This window comes from Fukomys damarensis, unplaced genomic scaffold (assembly GCF_012274545.1).
Source record: "Fukomys damarensis isolate Sample0158 unplaced genomic scaffold, DMR_v1.0_HiC HiC_scaffold_12, whole genome shotgun sequence".
NCBI lineage: Eukaryota > Metazoa > Chordata > Mammalia > Rodentia > Bathyergidae > Fukomys > Fukomys damarensis.
Window position 1 is genome coordinate 19,437,864 of NW_022900924.1, and position 11,808 is coordinate 19,449,671.

The following is an 11,808-nucleotide window of genomic DNA, read 5'->3' on the forward strand; positions in this document are numbered from 1 at the left end:
GCCCGCTGCCGGCTGGGGCGCGGCTGGGTGAATCACGCCCGCCTTTTAGGATCGCTCAGGCGCCAGGAAGGCCTGCTTTGCGGCCTCTGTGGTGGATGGAGGACGGCAAGGCCCTGGGGCCCAGCTCACTGCCCAGGGGACGTCGTCCCCACCCCGGAGAGGCTGTGGCTTCGGCCCGGACAGCGATTCCCTCCCATCCCCTGCACTGATCACGCAAGCAGCAGAACACACCCTGCAGGAGTCCCTGCGACCCTGCAGGACCTCCCACAAACTCCTCTTTTTCACAAGAACGGTTAGGTTCAGACCACAGGTCTGTGAGAATTCACCACCTTGTTTTCATCAAATTTGCTTTCATGGTGGTTTATTGCTAGCCTGAAATCCTGGCTTTCCACTTCAGGGAGTGATAGGGAATTGCTCTTTCAGTGAACCCCTCGGACGGCTTTTTTATTTCTACAGTGAGTCCTTAATGGATTTTGTAAAGAACAGCATGGTAAGAGGGCACCCAGCACCAAGTCCCCAGGGGAAACAGGCAAAAGCTGAAAAGGAAATTCATTCTGGGCTGGCAACATCTGTTCTTGGACCAAATCCAGTCAGCAAGTGGGTTCACCCACCCAGGAGTTCAGGGCTAAGTTGGTGCTGGGGGTGGGGTGAGGAGGGGAAGGGGTGTTTTTGGGGGGTACAGCCTAGCGGAGGGGGCGAGTCCATGGGCAGGGCCTGCCGGGAAGGGGCGTGTCTGTGGGCATGGCCAGGGAGGGGTCATCTCCCTCCCCCAGCTCCTCCTTCGCATTCAACTTCCTGCTCCGCATGCTTCGAGGAGCTTTGCTCCGCCAGGCCCCTCTGCCACACCTTGGAGCAGCCAATAATGGGATAAACCGCTCCTCCTCCAAGTTACGGGTGTCAGGTTTTTCCTCTCAGTGACAAGAAGATGACAAAGAGAGAAGTGTCCCCTTTTCCATGTTTGTTCAGTAATTTAGGGTTGCATTCTGGAAGTTCTTTTGGCTTCTGTTATATTCCACTGACCAATCTTGTGATGTTGTGAAGCAGGAAATTAAGTTGCCTGGGCTGAGTCTTCAAACGGCCTCTCCTGGAAGTCAAGGTAGGTGGGGATAACACAGGGCTGTCCCTGTGTCCCCTTTCCCTGGCCCTCTGTCTCCCGGCAGAGAGGTGGAATTGTCTCTGGGACCCAGCAGTCCTCTCCAGAGCCCTGACATCAAGGACTCTTGCTTGACTAATAGCCAGGGATGGATTTCCTGGTCTCTTAAACTGCCTGGTAATTTCCCCCAGGCAGCAGGATCTGTTTCTGAGATCATTAGCAAGCTTTGTGCTTCCGGGTGATGAGGAGGAGTTTAAACGCTAGGCCTGGTTTACTACATGATTCCCACCTTTGTGAAGGGTTTGAGACCCTCATTTTGAAAAATAATACCCTGGAGAACAAGGTGACAGCCAGGGGACTGGCAGCCACCGCGTTATTCGTGATAAAAGAAGGCAGAATGGAGGGCCCGGCATTTAGCTCAGGAGTACCGCGCCTGCCTCACAAGTGCAAGGTCCTGAGTTTGATCCCCGGTATCGCAAGAAAAAAAAAAGTCAGAATGGAAACCAGACTCTGCCCATCCGCAGGAGAACAGACAAATAAATTGCTCAGTGTATATTTAAGGGATAATAAAAGTGGACAGGCCAGCCATGGTGGTGCACACCTATAACACCAGCACTCTGGAGGCTGAGACAGGAAGATTGCTGAGTTCTGAGCCAGGCTGGTCTACATAGTGAGTTCAAAAATCAGTCTCAACTACATAGCATAGCAAGACCCTGTCTCAAAAATGTGAAAAAAGGGAAGAAAGAGAGATGTGGGCAAGCTGGAGTCCTTGCATCAATGTGGATGATTTAGAAATTCTAAGATCGAAGGGAATTAGAGAGCAGACACAGTGAGACTTCCTGTGTGTGCAGTGCTGGTGCTAAGGGGGATTTTCCTAGCTCAGCTGTGTAAGGCAAGGCAAAGGAATAATTAGCACCAAATTCAGGGTAAACACGACTCAGCTGGGACCCCAGGCTCTCTGGTTCCTTTTGTGATATTTTCTTTCCTCACCCAGGCAGAGGATGTGTGGCTTTTGTTGTTGTTGTTTTGAGACAGGGTCTCACTATGTAGTTGAGGCTGTCCTGTCACTGTGTAGCCCAGGCTGGTCTTGAACTCACAGCCATCCTCCTGCCTCAGCCTCCCGAGTTCTGGGATTATAGGCATGCGCCATCATGCCCAGCTGTGGCTTTTTGTTGGCTTCACCTCTCAGTCTTTTTGATCATCTGAGCTCTTATTTAGAGAGAAATTTTCCCAAAAGATAATAAGATGGGAAAAGTGGCGTCTATTTTCTCTCCAGAGTTCCAGCTGCCAATTCACCGATTTGCCTGTGGTTTGAGGGCTTCTGGCCGCATTCCCGCCCTGATTAAGGAAGAAGCTGCTCTGCTCCAGCCCTTGGTGAGATGGTAAATCACCGAGGCCACAACCCAGGGCTGCCACCATAGTGCACTGATTTCCTGGGACAGACCCAGCACCCTTCGGCCCCAGCCACCTGAGAGCAGTGGCTGAAAAACCCGGCTCCTCTGGCTTTTATAGACTTAATGGCTGGGGTGGAGGAAGCAAGGGAAGCTGAGTTATATTTACTGAGAATCTGCCCCAGCCTCCCTCTGATGAATGCCTTCCAGCTCGCTTTGAAAGGGCTCACGGTGAGCCGCTGGGTAATGACACGACCCGCAGCAGGCCGGCCCTCAGGAACAGTGACTGATGACCAGCCAGGCTGGGGAGGGCGAGGAGCAACGAGGGTGATCACACCTCCACACGGGTGGAGGTTTGGGGGATCCCGGGGGACGCAGACACCTGAGTGGAAGCACCCAGCTTCTCAGTCATCTTAGCTCCAGCCATGGCCCTCACCTTCACCTGGCTTTCTCATGGCCAAAGAGCTTAATATTCAGGAAAGCCATTTCGAGACTTGTGGAGATCCTCCTGTCTCAGCCTCCTGAGGGCTGGGATCACAGGTGCGCACCACCACACTGGGCGTTGCGTCTTTCTCTCCACACAGGGCGACACTGACACACATTTGGTGATAGCATTTCAGGCTCAGACCCAAGCTCACCTTGGGGGTGAGAACTGAACTCCCCGGTCCACAGTACACCAGCAGCTCCACACCCTGCCTTGCACCCCTTCTGCCTTGAGAGCGGCCCATGACACAGAGTGTGTCTCCGTCCCTCCCCTTAGCAGCCTGAGTTCCCCTCGCTCGCTCTCTCTCTGCACTGTTCCTGGAAAGAAGCCCGACTCCAAGAACCCAGGAGCCAGAGCCCCAGTGCACTGGAAAGCGAGGTACAGAGGGCTGGGGGTAGAGTCAGACAGGTTCCACCTCCCAGCCCTGGGAGACAGAGTTATAAAGGTGGAAAATTGAGGCAGGTGTGGTAGAGCACACCTGTAATCCCAGCCCTTAGGAAGCCTTTTTTAAAATATTGAGACAAGCTCTCAGTAAGTCACTAAGTTCCTCCTGCTTCAGCCTCCCAGAGAGCTGAGATTACAGGTATGTGCCACCATCCCTGGCTAAGGGACCCAGTTCTGTAGAGAATTGTTGGGGAAGGAGATTTTTGCTAGGACTTTATATTGAAAAAAAATTACCAAGATTCTAAGTGCATACATATCAGACTCTAATTACAAAAATGCACTAAATTTAAAATTATCAAAGAATAACTCAACAAGGATTTGTGGTGTAGAATTTTGACTTTTTTTTGGTATTGGGGATAGAACTTGGGACCTTGCGCTTGCAAGGCAGGCAGCGCCACCACTGAGCTAAATCCCTGGCCCTGTGGTGTAGTATTTTGTTTTGTTTTGAGACAGGGTTTCCCCGTGTAATTCAGGCTGTCCTTGAACTCACTGTGTAGTCCAGGCTGGCTTCAAAATCCCTGTGACCCTCCTGCCTCAGCCTCTGGAGTGCTGGGATTGAAGGTGTGTGCCAGCACGCCCGGCTCACTGGGACGCATTTTTCTGACAGCACCAAGTAGTCCCAGACTGGATGTCCGTCCCTCCAGGGACTTCCACAGCGAGACCATGAGCAGATCATCTGGGGCCGTGCTGAGGTGACACATGTTCCACATCCGCTCACTTTGCTGCCAAGTCAGCCTCACTTTCCTGGCCCGGGACCCTGCTGTCTCCCTAGATCTGCGCATTCACCCTGCAGACTTCTCTTCCCACCCTGCTTGGCTGCTGGACTCACAGGTCACGCATGGCCTGCTCACTGCAGGAAAAAGAGAAGAGTGACCCAGGTGCTGTGACTTTCGGTGACAGCTGCCGTGTGACTCGGCGTTTCCGCCCTGCACGCCTCAGAATCGGAAACAGGGGCGCAGACCTGCCGAGGCCCGCGTGCTCGTGGAGGGCTTCTCAGCCTGCTGGGAGGAGGTCACAGCACAGCCCCGCGTCAGGCCCAATGTCACCGGGACCGAAGTCTCTGAGGGCCAAGTGGAGCTGCACGCAGAGAGTTGGAGGCTTGGGGACAGAAACGCTCCAGACCAGAGAGCTGGCGTCTGCCCAGCATTGTAAACAGACTTTTCACCCTAACACGTTAATTTCATTCTATGTGAATCTCACCTCAATTTTTTTTTTTTTGGTATTGGGGATCAAATTCAGGTCCTTGTACTTGCAAGGCAGGTGGCGGAACCACTGAGCTAAATCCCCGCCCCTCACCTCAATTTTTAAAAATCACAGGCTGGTGTCTAGGATGAATCTGACCAGGCCAGGCAGCGGGTGGGCTTCTGTGACAGTGACACCTCACACCCCTGGGGACAGGGCACGAAGATGCCCCTTCACGGTAGCCTAGGGGCCCCTCTCCCTGCTGATGGAGAGTCACAGCCCCAGAGAGTGGGCACACGGGGCACCCCAGCCCAGAGTGAAGGGCCAGTCCTGGCTTCTGTGTTCTTAGGGGTTCAGAGGGGCCCCGGCTTCTCTCCCTGCAGGGAGGGTCAGGCGGGGCTGCTGCCCGGTGGTCTGGGCTCAGAGCCTGTGGGCAGTTTCCTGAGTAGACTGGAGGGGACCCCACCCCTCAGTCTGGAGTCCCCATGGCCCCGCCCCAAAGAGCGAGGCCTGAGCCCCTGTTCAGGCTCAGGAGCCTCTTCGGCAGAAGAATCCGCTGTCTCCCTCCTCCAGCATCCACTGCACTCCCTTCTGCTGGGTGCAAGGAGCAGCCACAGGGAGCAGGGCCTGAGGCTCCTTCCTAGGAAGATGCAGGGCGCCATGGGTCACGTCACAGCCGCACTGGACATCTGTAACATTGAGCCACAAAGGTATAGAAGCATGCGAGCGCATTTGTGTCCACGTGTGTGTGTGCTGGCGGGGCTGGGCATGGAACCCAGGGCCTTGACATTGAGCTACATTCTCGGCCCTTTCAACTTATTTTGTTGTATTTTGAGGGTCTTGCTGAAGCTAAACTTGCCATCTTCCTGCTTCAGCCTCCCAAAGTGCTGGGATCACAGGTGTGCGCCACCAAACCCTGCTGAAAATGTGTTCTTTAATTCCTCTGAAAAGAAGCCTGTGTGAGCACAAATCCCAAATCTATTTGGTGATGAGGGTTTTAGTGCAATCTTTGCAGATCTATGTATTTTGTCCTATGTATTGAAAACATTTTTCGGAGGAGAGGCTCATGGGCCAGGCCAGGAAAGGGGCGACCCACGTCCCCGGCAGGCCTGAAGGGGCGGGGAACATGTTATGCTGATCAGAGCAGTGCACAACTGAAAACTCAGACTCTGTAGATGAGAGTGGTGGCCCATGCCTGTAAACCCAGCACTCTGGGAGGCTGAGGCAGGAGGAGCACAGGCTGGAGCCCAGCCTGGGCAGTGTAGTGTGACCTTGTCTTAAAATTACAAGTAAAAAGGGCTTAGGGTGTTGGGCAGTGCAAAGGCCCTGGGTTCAAGCCCTAGTACTGAACCAGAAAAGAAGGAAGGGAGGAAGGAAATCGGGAAGAGGAGGCTCAGTGAGAGACATTCCTGGCAGAGACGGTGTTGCCAACAGAACCAAAAATTATCGTGGAAAGAAAACCGCATACCACTCAGAAACAGAACAAATGCCCAGAATCCCAGCATGTCGCATAAGCAGGTGGCAGGGGGAAGTTTTCCAAGTTCTCTGTCAGCCCCAACCTTGCTGAGGACAGAGACCTGCTCAAGTCCTGGCAGGTGGAGAATTAAAGTCATCATCCAGTCTTGGGGGACACGGGACCCCTCTTCCCTGTGAGGCACCTTAGAGAAGATGCAGTCATCTCTGCCTCTCTTGTGGTGTAGCTCCCCTGTCTCCATTTGTGTCTTCTCTTCTATGACATTCTGGGAGGCTGAGTCAGGAAGGTCCCAAGTTTGAGCCCGGCCTAAGCAATTCAGTGTCTCAGGGCACCTGGGTTCGATCCCCAGTCCTGAGAAGTAAAGGGATAGAGACCACAGTGCACTGGGCACCGGCCCCCGCCCTACAGTTTCAGTCCCAGCGTCTACCACTGCTGTTGCCCCTACCATCTGCCTCCTGCCTCTGCTCCCTCCCCGGCCTCCACCACCAGAGTCTCCAGCACCTGCTGTGGCCCGGAGCACCCTGTCCAGCATATGGGCCGCTCTGGGGGCACCCGGGGCCTCAGCGCTCAGTTCTGCACCCAGAGCGCATGGAAGGCTGCACCACACTCAGGATCGCAAGGGCATCTGATGCTCCTTGGGGTCCCCGGGGCTGGACGGGATGGCCTGGGAGTCGGTGCTGGGGACTCATGTCTGAGCCCAGCATGAGAGCCACACATCTGTTCCCGTGGTGTCCCCGTCCAGGATCTCCAGCTGCTGGGGTCACGGACCACAGGGTCCTCCCCAGCTGTCACCAGCCAAGCCAACGACCTCTGCTTTGCCCAGGCTGCCACGGGGCTCAGCGTCCCCCTCCCCTCCCCTCCCCCATCCCTGCCCTCTTGCTGTCCCTCCTCCTCCAGAGCAGGGCCCTGCACATCTGGGTCCCCTCTCCGTCAGGACAGCTGAGGTAGCAGTTTCCACAGAGCTGCCGAGGCCGCCTGTCGCCCCTGGAGTCTCCGGGGTGGCTGTGGTCCCCACAGGGCCAGCCAGGGACACGCGGGTTTTTCTCAAGCCCACCCAGGACCAGAGCAGCCAGCTCCTGACTCCTGCGGGGCCTCCCTCTCTCTGGCACTAGAGATGTGGAGGTTCGGGCCAGGGCGGGTTGGGAAGAACTTTCTGGAAGGTGGCGGGCGGGCTCTGCCGGCTCAGTGCGCGTCCAGGGCCTGTGCGCTGCACATCTGGAAGGTGTCGGGTTCAGGGAGCAGGGTCAGGTGGCTCCTAAGACAGTGGCCTCTTTGTGGGCTCCAGGGCCGCCAGCAGCCGCAGGCATCACAGACAGCTGAGGGCAGTATCTGGCCGAGGCCGTGGCTCCTGCCTGGCCGCCCCGCACCCTCCTCGGGCCCTGGGTTGCCCAGGCTGGTGGGAAAGTCCTCGTGAGGCCGGGTGGTGTGGGGGCCGACAGGGTGCGGTGCAGTGGGGAGACTTGCTGAGCTCACCCCAAGAAAGGCCGTAACCAGGCCCCAGGGAGCCCCGATTTCCGGGGGGCAGTGGCCCCGGGACTTCACCGTGACACCGTGGGGAGCCTGTCCCTCTTCACACAGAGGGTTCTGGGCTCTGCAACCGCGCGTTTCTCCTGGGAGTGCGGAAGGAGGCAAAGTGGTTGCAGCGCGTCAGGGCCGCACGCCTGTAGTCCCAAAATTCAAGGCCGGCCTGACCAAAAGAAAAAAATAAGTAAAAATTAAGTCTCAAGCGCTGTGCCTCCGGGTTCTGTACGGGCCTTTTCTTTTACAGGAGCGCACCGATCCCCACCAGAAAGACCCCGAGCCAGGAGAAAGAGTGCAGGGGATGTCGGAATATTTGGAGCCAAGCGTTACCAGGTGAATTGTAACCGAGACCAAAAGATATTCGAACAAGCCGGGAAGACTGGACACAGGCGCCACGCGGGGCGGTGGTGGGGCTTGGGGTGCGCCGTGCGCGGCTCTGAGGGGCCGAGTTCCCAGCCCGCTGCCCCTCACAATTGTCTCACTGTGCTTTTCTCCGCGTCCTGCTTCTTTCATTCCCTGCTCTGCACAAGAGTTGTATTCAGTGAACCTATAGGGAAGAAAAAGCAAACATATAACTTTTTCCATAAGGAAACTCGTGGGAGGTGGGCTCTGGCCTTGCGGAATGACCGCGGCGGTGTTATGTTTCTGTCGCTTCTCCCGCGCTTCTAACTCAAGCAGTTAGACCGGCACCTACTGAGCACCTACTAAGGGCCCGGCTCCTCTGGGTGCCGGGGGAGGGGGCGGGTAAGAGGCGCTGCACACAAACTCCTTCCCCCACGGAGTTGCCTCCTAGTGGAGAAGACACCTTCACGGAGGCGTGGAGCGGAACAATCAGACAAGGGGCCAAAGGCTTTTGCAGGTCAGCAACGGGAGGGAAGGGTGAGAAGGATCCCGCTGTGGGCCCAAGAAAGACCTCTCCTTCCGGCCTCCCCTCCTATTGGGGTCTTAGTTGGGGCGCTCTCACCTGAGCCCGGCCCTGAGCAGGGACCTCCAGAAACCCCCACCCGCCAAGGTGCGAAACACTAAGTCTGAACCTTTGTTTTTGCAGCTATAGAGTTTCCTCGTGCCTTCAGAAGCCCCGGGAAAGTATTTGTTGAACAAGAGCATTCAGTTATTTCCCAGTCTTTCCCGCCCCCTTTCTTTTTCTTCTTCTCCTTTCTTTTCCTTTGCCCTTATTTTTCTTTGGATTTTGAGCAGAAACCGACTCCCCGTGGTGATATTCTTCCCCACGCATGTCACTGAGCTAAGTGAGCTAGAAAAACAGTCATAGGAAAGAGTGGGAGCCCAGGGGCAGGAAGAGCAGCAGCCTGGGGACCTTCCAGGGGCGGCGCTGTCGGTGGCAGTGACCTCAGCAGTGTCAGCAAATCGCTCCCAAGTGGAGCTGGCCCTCCTGGCCCTGGGACTGGCGTGGGAAGTAGGGGGAGATTCTGGGCACCCGCTGAGCCAGGACATTAAATCTGGCCTAGCTCTGAACTCTGGAAGACAATGAATTAAATTTCAAAGCATTAGAAGAAACCCATGGAAATGGTGTTTAACAACAACAAAAAATCATTTTTGAAACAAAGAACTGCAAAAAAAGTCAAATGTGAAGGGGAGAATGTCTTTTGTGCCCTAAGCAAGTTTTTGGCAAAAACAAAATATGGAAAGTATTTTGCTGTTTGCTTGCTCAGAGTTCCCGAACCTTGTTAAATTAAGATGAAAACTAGCAAATTACCTGTCTGTAGTTTTAGATTGACTTTGCGGTGGCTGCTGTAACAAACAGCCCCACCACACAGTGGTTACTGCAGGGTGGTCAGCAGTATCTCTGCAGTGTCTCTGCTTTTCTCGAAGTTCTTCAAAATAGTGCCCACTTTTCCTCCATGTCCTTTTCTCCTATCTGTGTGTTTCTTCCCACACTCTCTGCACCTCTCTTCAGTGCTTTCCTGTACCCTGGATCCCTCCAGTGTGTGCCTGCCCCAGGGCCTTTTCACCTCAGCTCCTCTGTGGGGAATGCCTGTCCTTGGGCTCTGGGTGCTGCTCTCTTCTCACCATGCTGATCTCAGTTCAGAAGTGGCCTCAAAGGGGCTGCACGAGTGTGGCCTCCCCAGGTACCGCACCCCATGTTGTTTGGGGTACCCCATACTGCATGTTACTGTTCTGGAATGATCTTGCTGACACCCAGCCCAGATGGGGAAGAAGGGGAACAAGTTAGATCACATCCACACTGTGCCTGGCACACGGCAGGTGCCCAGGTGATGAAGGACCCATAGTGGTGGCCCCAAGAAGTCCCCATCCCTCTGCTGGCATCTCAGGCCTGCACTGACCTCTCACCACTGGTTCCAGCACTCAGGCTCTGCTCTCCCGGGCCCAGAGTCCCTGCATCCCACTCGACACCCGCAGTCTTCACTTCCGGCTGCAGCCCATACCGTCGGGTGTCTGCCCGGACCTCACCTCCCCACGGGTGGACAAGGGCACATCATGGACACACGGACCCCCAAGGGTCACTGTGCCCTTGGTCTCCCTGCATCTCCCTGGGGCATGGGGACCCCACGAGAGCCACGTGCTGTGGGAGGTCACATCTGTCCGGTGTCTGTGGGGCTTATGCTGGGCCCTGGCTCTCTCCTTCCCTAGCACACCCAGTGTCCCCCTGCCCGGGTCATGCAGCACCAGGCGACAGCTCCTCGAGTGAGTCTGCCATCGTCGCCCTTGCAGAGCCAAGACCCATTTCGGGGACTCCTTTCTCTTCCCACAATTTGTCACCCTGAGTCCCACTGGGTCAGCACGGGACACATCAGCCCTGTGGGTTCAGCATCCACACGCAGCAGTGAGCGGCACCATGGGCTCTTGGGGAGGAACTCATCTGAGACCCAGGTGGGTGGGGTGTAGTGTTAGCCACAGTGACCGTCTGGGCATAGGAGAGACCCTCCTGCCTCTGCTTCTGCCCCACGCCTCATCTGCCCAGTGCCCCACAACCAGCCCTAAATTCCACGTTGAATTTAAAGCATGACTGACTGCAAGACAACCACTGTGGGCTATGGATGTAGCTTGGGTTGTGCACCTGCTGGGCAAGTACAAGGCCCTGAGCTAGATCCTGGTACCAAAAAAGAAAAAAAAGACAACCATGGAACCTCCAGACGGATGAGGGTAAAATGCAGGGAAACAGAGAGATGGACACCTGCCCAGGGACTCAGGAGCTAGGAAAGCTTTTCAAATTGGACCCTTCAACCTCCCAGCACCCTCAGTGGCAGAGCTCTGTGAGCTCGCTCTCTCTCTCTCTCTCTCTCTCTCTCTCTCTCTCTCTCTCTGCCTCCCCCCGTCTTCTTTTGGTACTGGGGATTGACCTCAGGACCTCACACTTCCCAGGCAGGCACTGAGTTGCTAAGCTACATCCCTGGCCCTATGTGAGCTTTTTCTATAAAGATCCAAGCATGCCTAGAATTCCAGCTACTCAAGAGGCTGAGGCAGGAGAATCTTGAGTTTGAAGCCAGCCCGGGGGCTTAGTGAGATTCTATCTCAAAAATAAATGTTAAAGGCCAGGGTGTGGCTCTGTGGTTAGAGCGCTTGCCAGCGTGCACAAGGCCCTGGGTTCCATTCTCAGCACCACAAGAAAAAAATAAAACAAAAACTTTAGGCTCCACAGACTATGTGGTCTATCTCAAGAGGAAAACTCAGCAACCCTGCTGTGGGGCATCATCCAGCCCTGCTTGTCCTTGGTGACCCAGCCAGCATCTGCCGAGGTGATAGGCCCAGCCACATCTGTCGGGGACAGAACATTCCCCTGGGGCCAATAGACCTGGCCTGGAATTCCCAAGGGAGGCACCTAGGGCCAGAGAGACGTGGCAGTGCCGCCTCCGTGCCAGCCTCACAGTCACACTGGCTGATGAGTGCCCCCTTGGTGATGCAGCACAGATGCAAACAGAGGTGTTTCCATCCGAGCCTAAGCCAGGGGAAGCCACCCAGAGGTCCCACTGATCGTGGGCTTTCGAGATGCCCACACCAGGGACAGCAAAGACCAGGAGACAGGTGGAGGCCTGGGCTTTGACCCTGCCAGCAGGGGGCGATGGAGCACAGGCCCACACAGCGTTTTTGGCTGTTCCCAGTGTCAGGGGAGGAGCAGGGATGCCGACAGAGGTCCTTTGTGCTATGTCCCTGTGGAAGCCCCCATGGAAGGGATGGGGTGCGGTGGACAGGCACTGTCTCTGCTCTGGGGGGTTGGCAAAGGAGGGTTTGGGGGGCTCAG

The 11,808-nt window shown here is 55.6% G+C and overlaps 1 protein-coding gene and 1 long non-coding RNA gene across 3 annotated transcripts in view; both read left to right on the forward strand.

The window, feature by feature from the left end:
- The window catches only part of LOC117285708, a 13,612-nt gene extending 4,847 nt beyond the window's left edge, over positions 1-8,765 (forward strand). Inside the window, exons 4-5 of one of the 2 annotated variants that reach the window (XM_033762475.1) lie at positions 7,837-7,922; positions 8,638-8,765. In XM_033762475.1, coding sequence (XP_033618366.1) covers positions 7,837-7,922; positions 8,638-8,686 — 135 coding nt within the window. In that variant the 3' untranslated portion in view covers positions 8,687-8,765. Of the gene's footprint in view, positions 1-7,836 lie in introns of both variants that reach the window. The other variant, XR_004516810.1, reaches the window with a different exon arrangement.
- Positions 662-4,624, forward strand: LOC104848387. Its single transcript, XR_776392.2, has 3 exons — positions 662-1,096; positions 2,370-3,346; positions 4,020-4,624. It is a non-coding gene; the product is annotated as an uncharacterized LOC104848387 (long non-coding RNA).
- Positions 8,766-11,808: the final 3,043 nt, after the last annotated feature.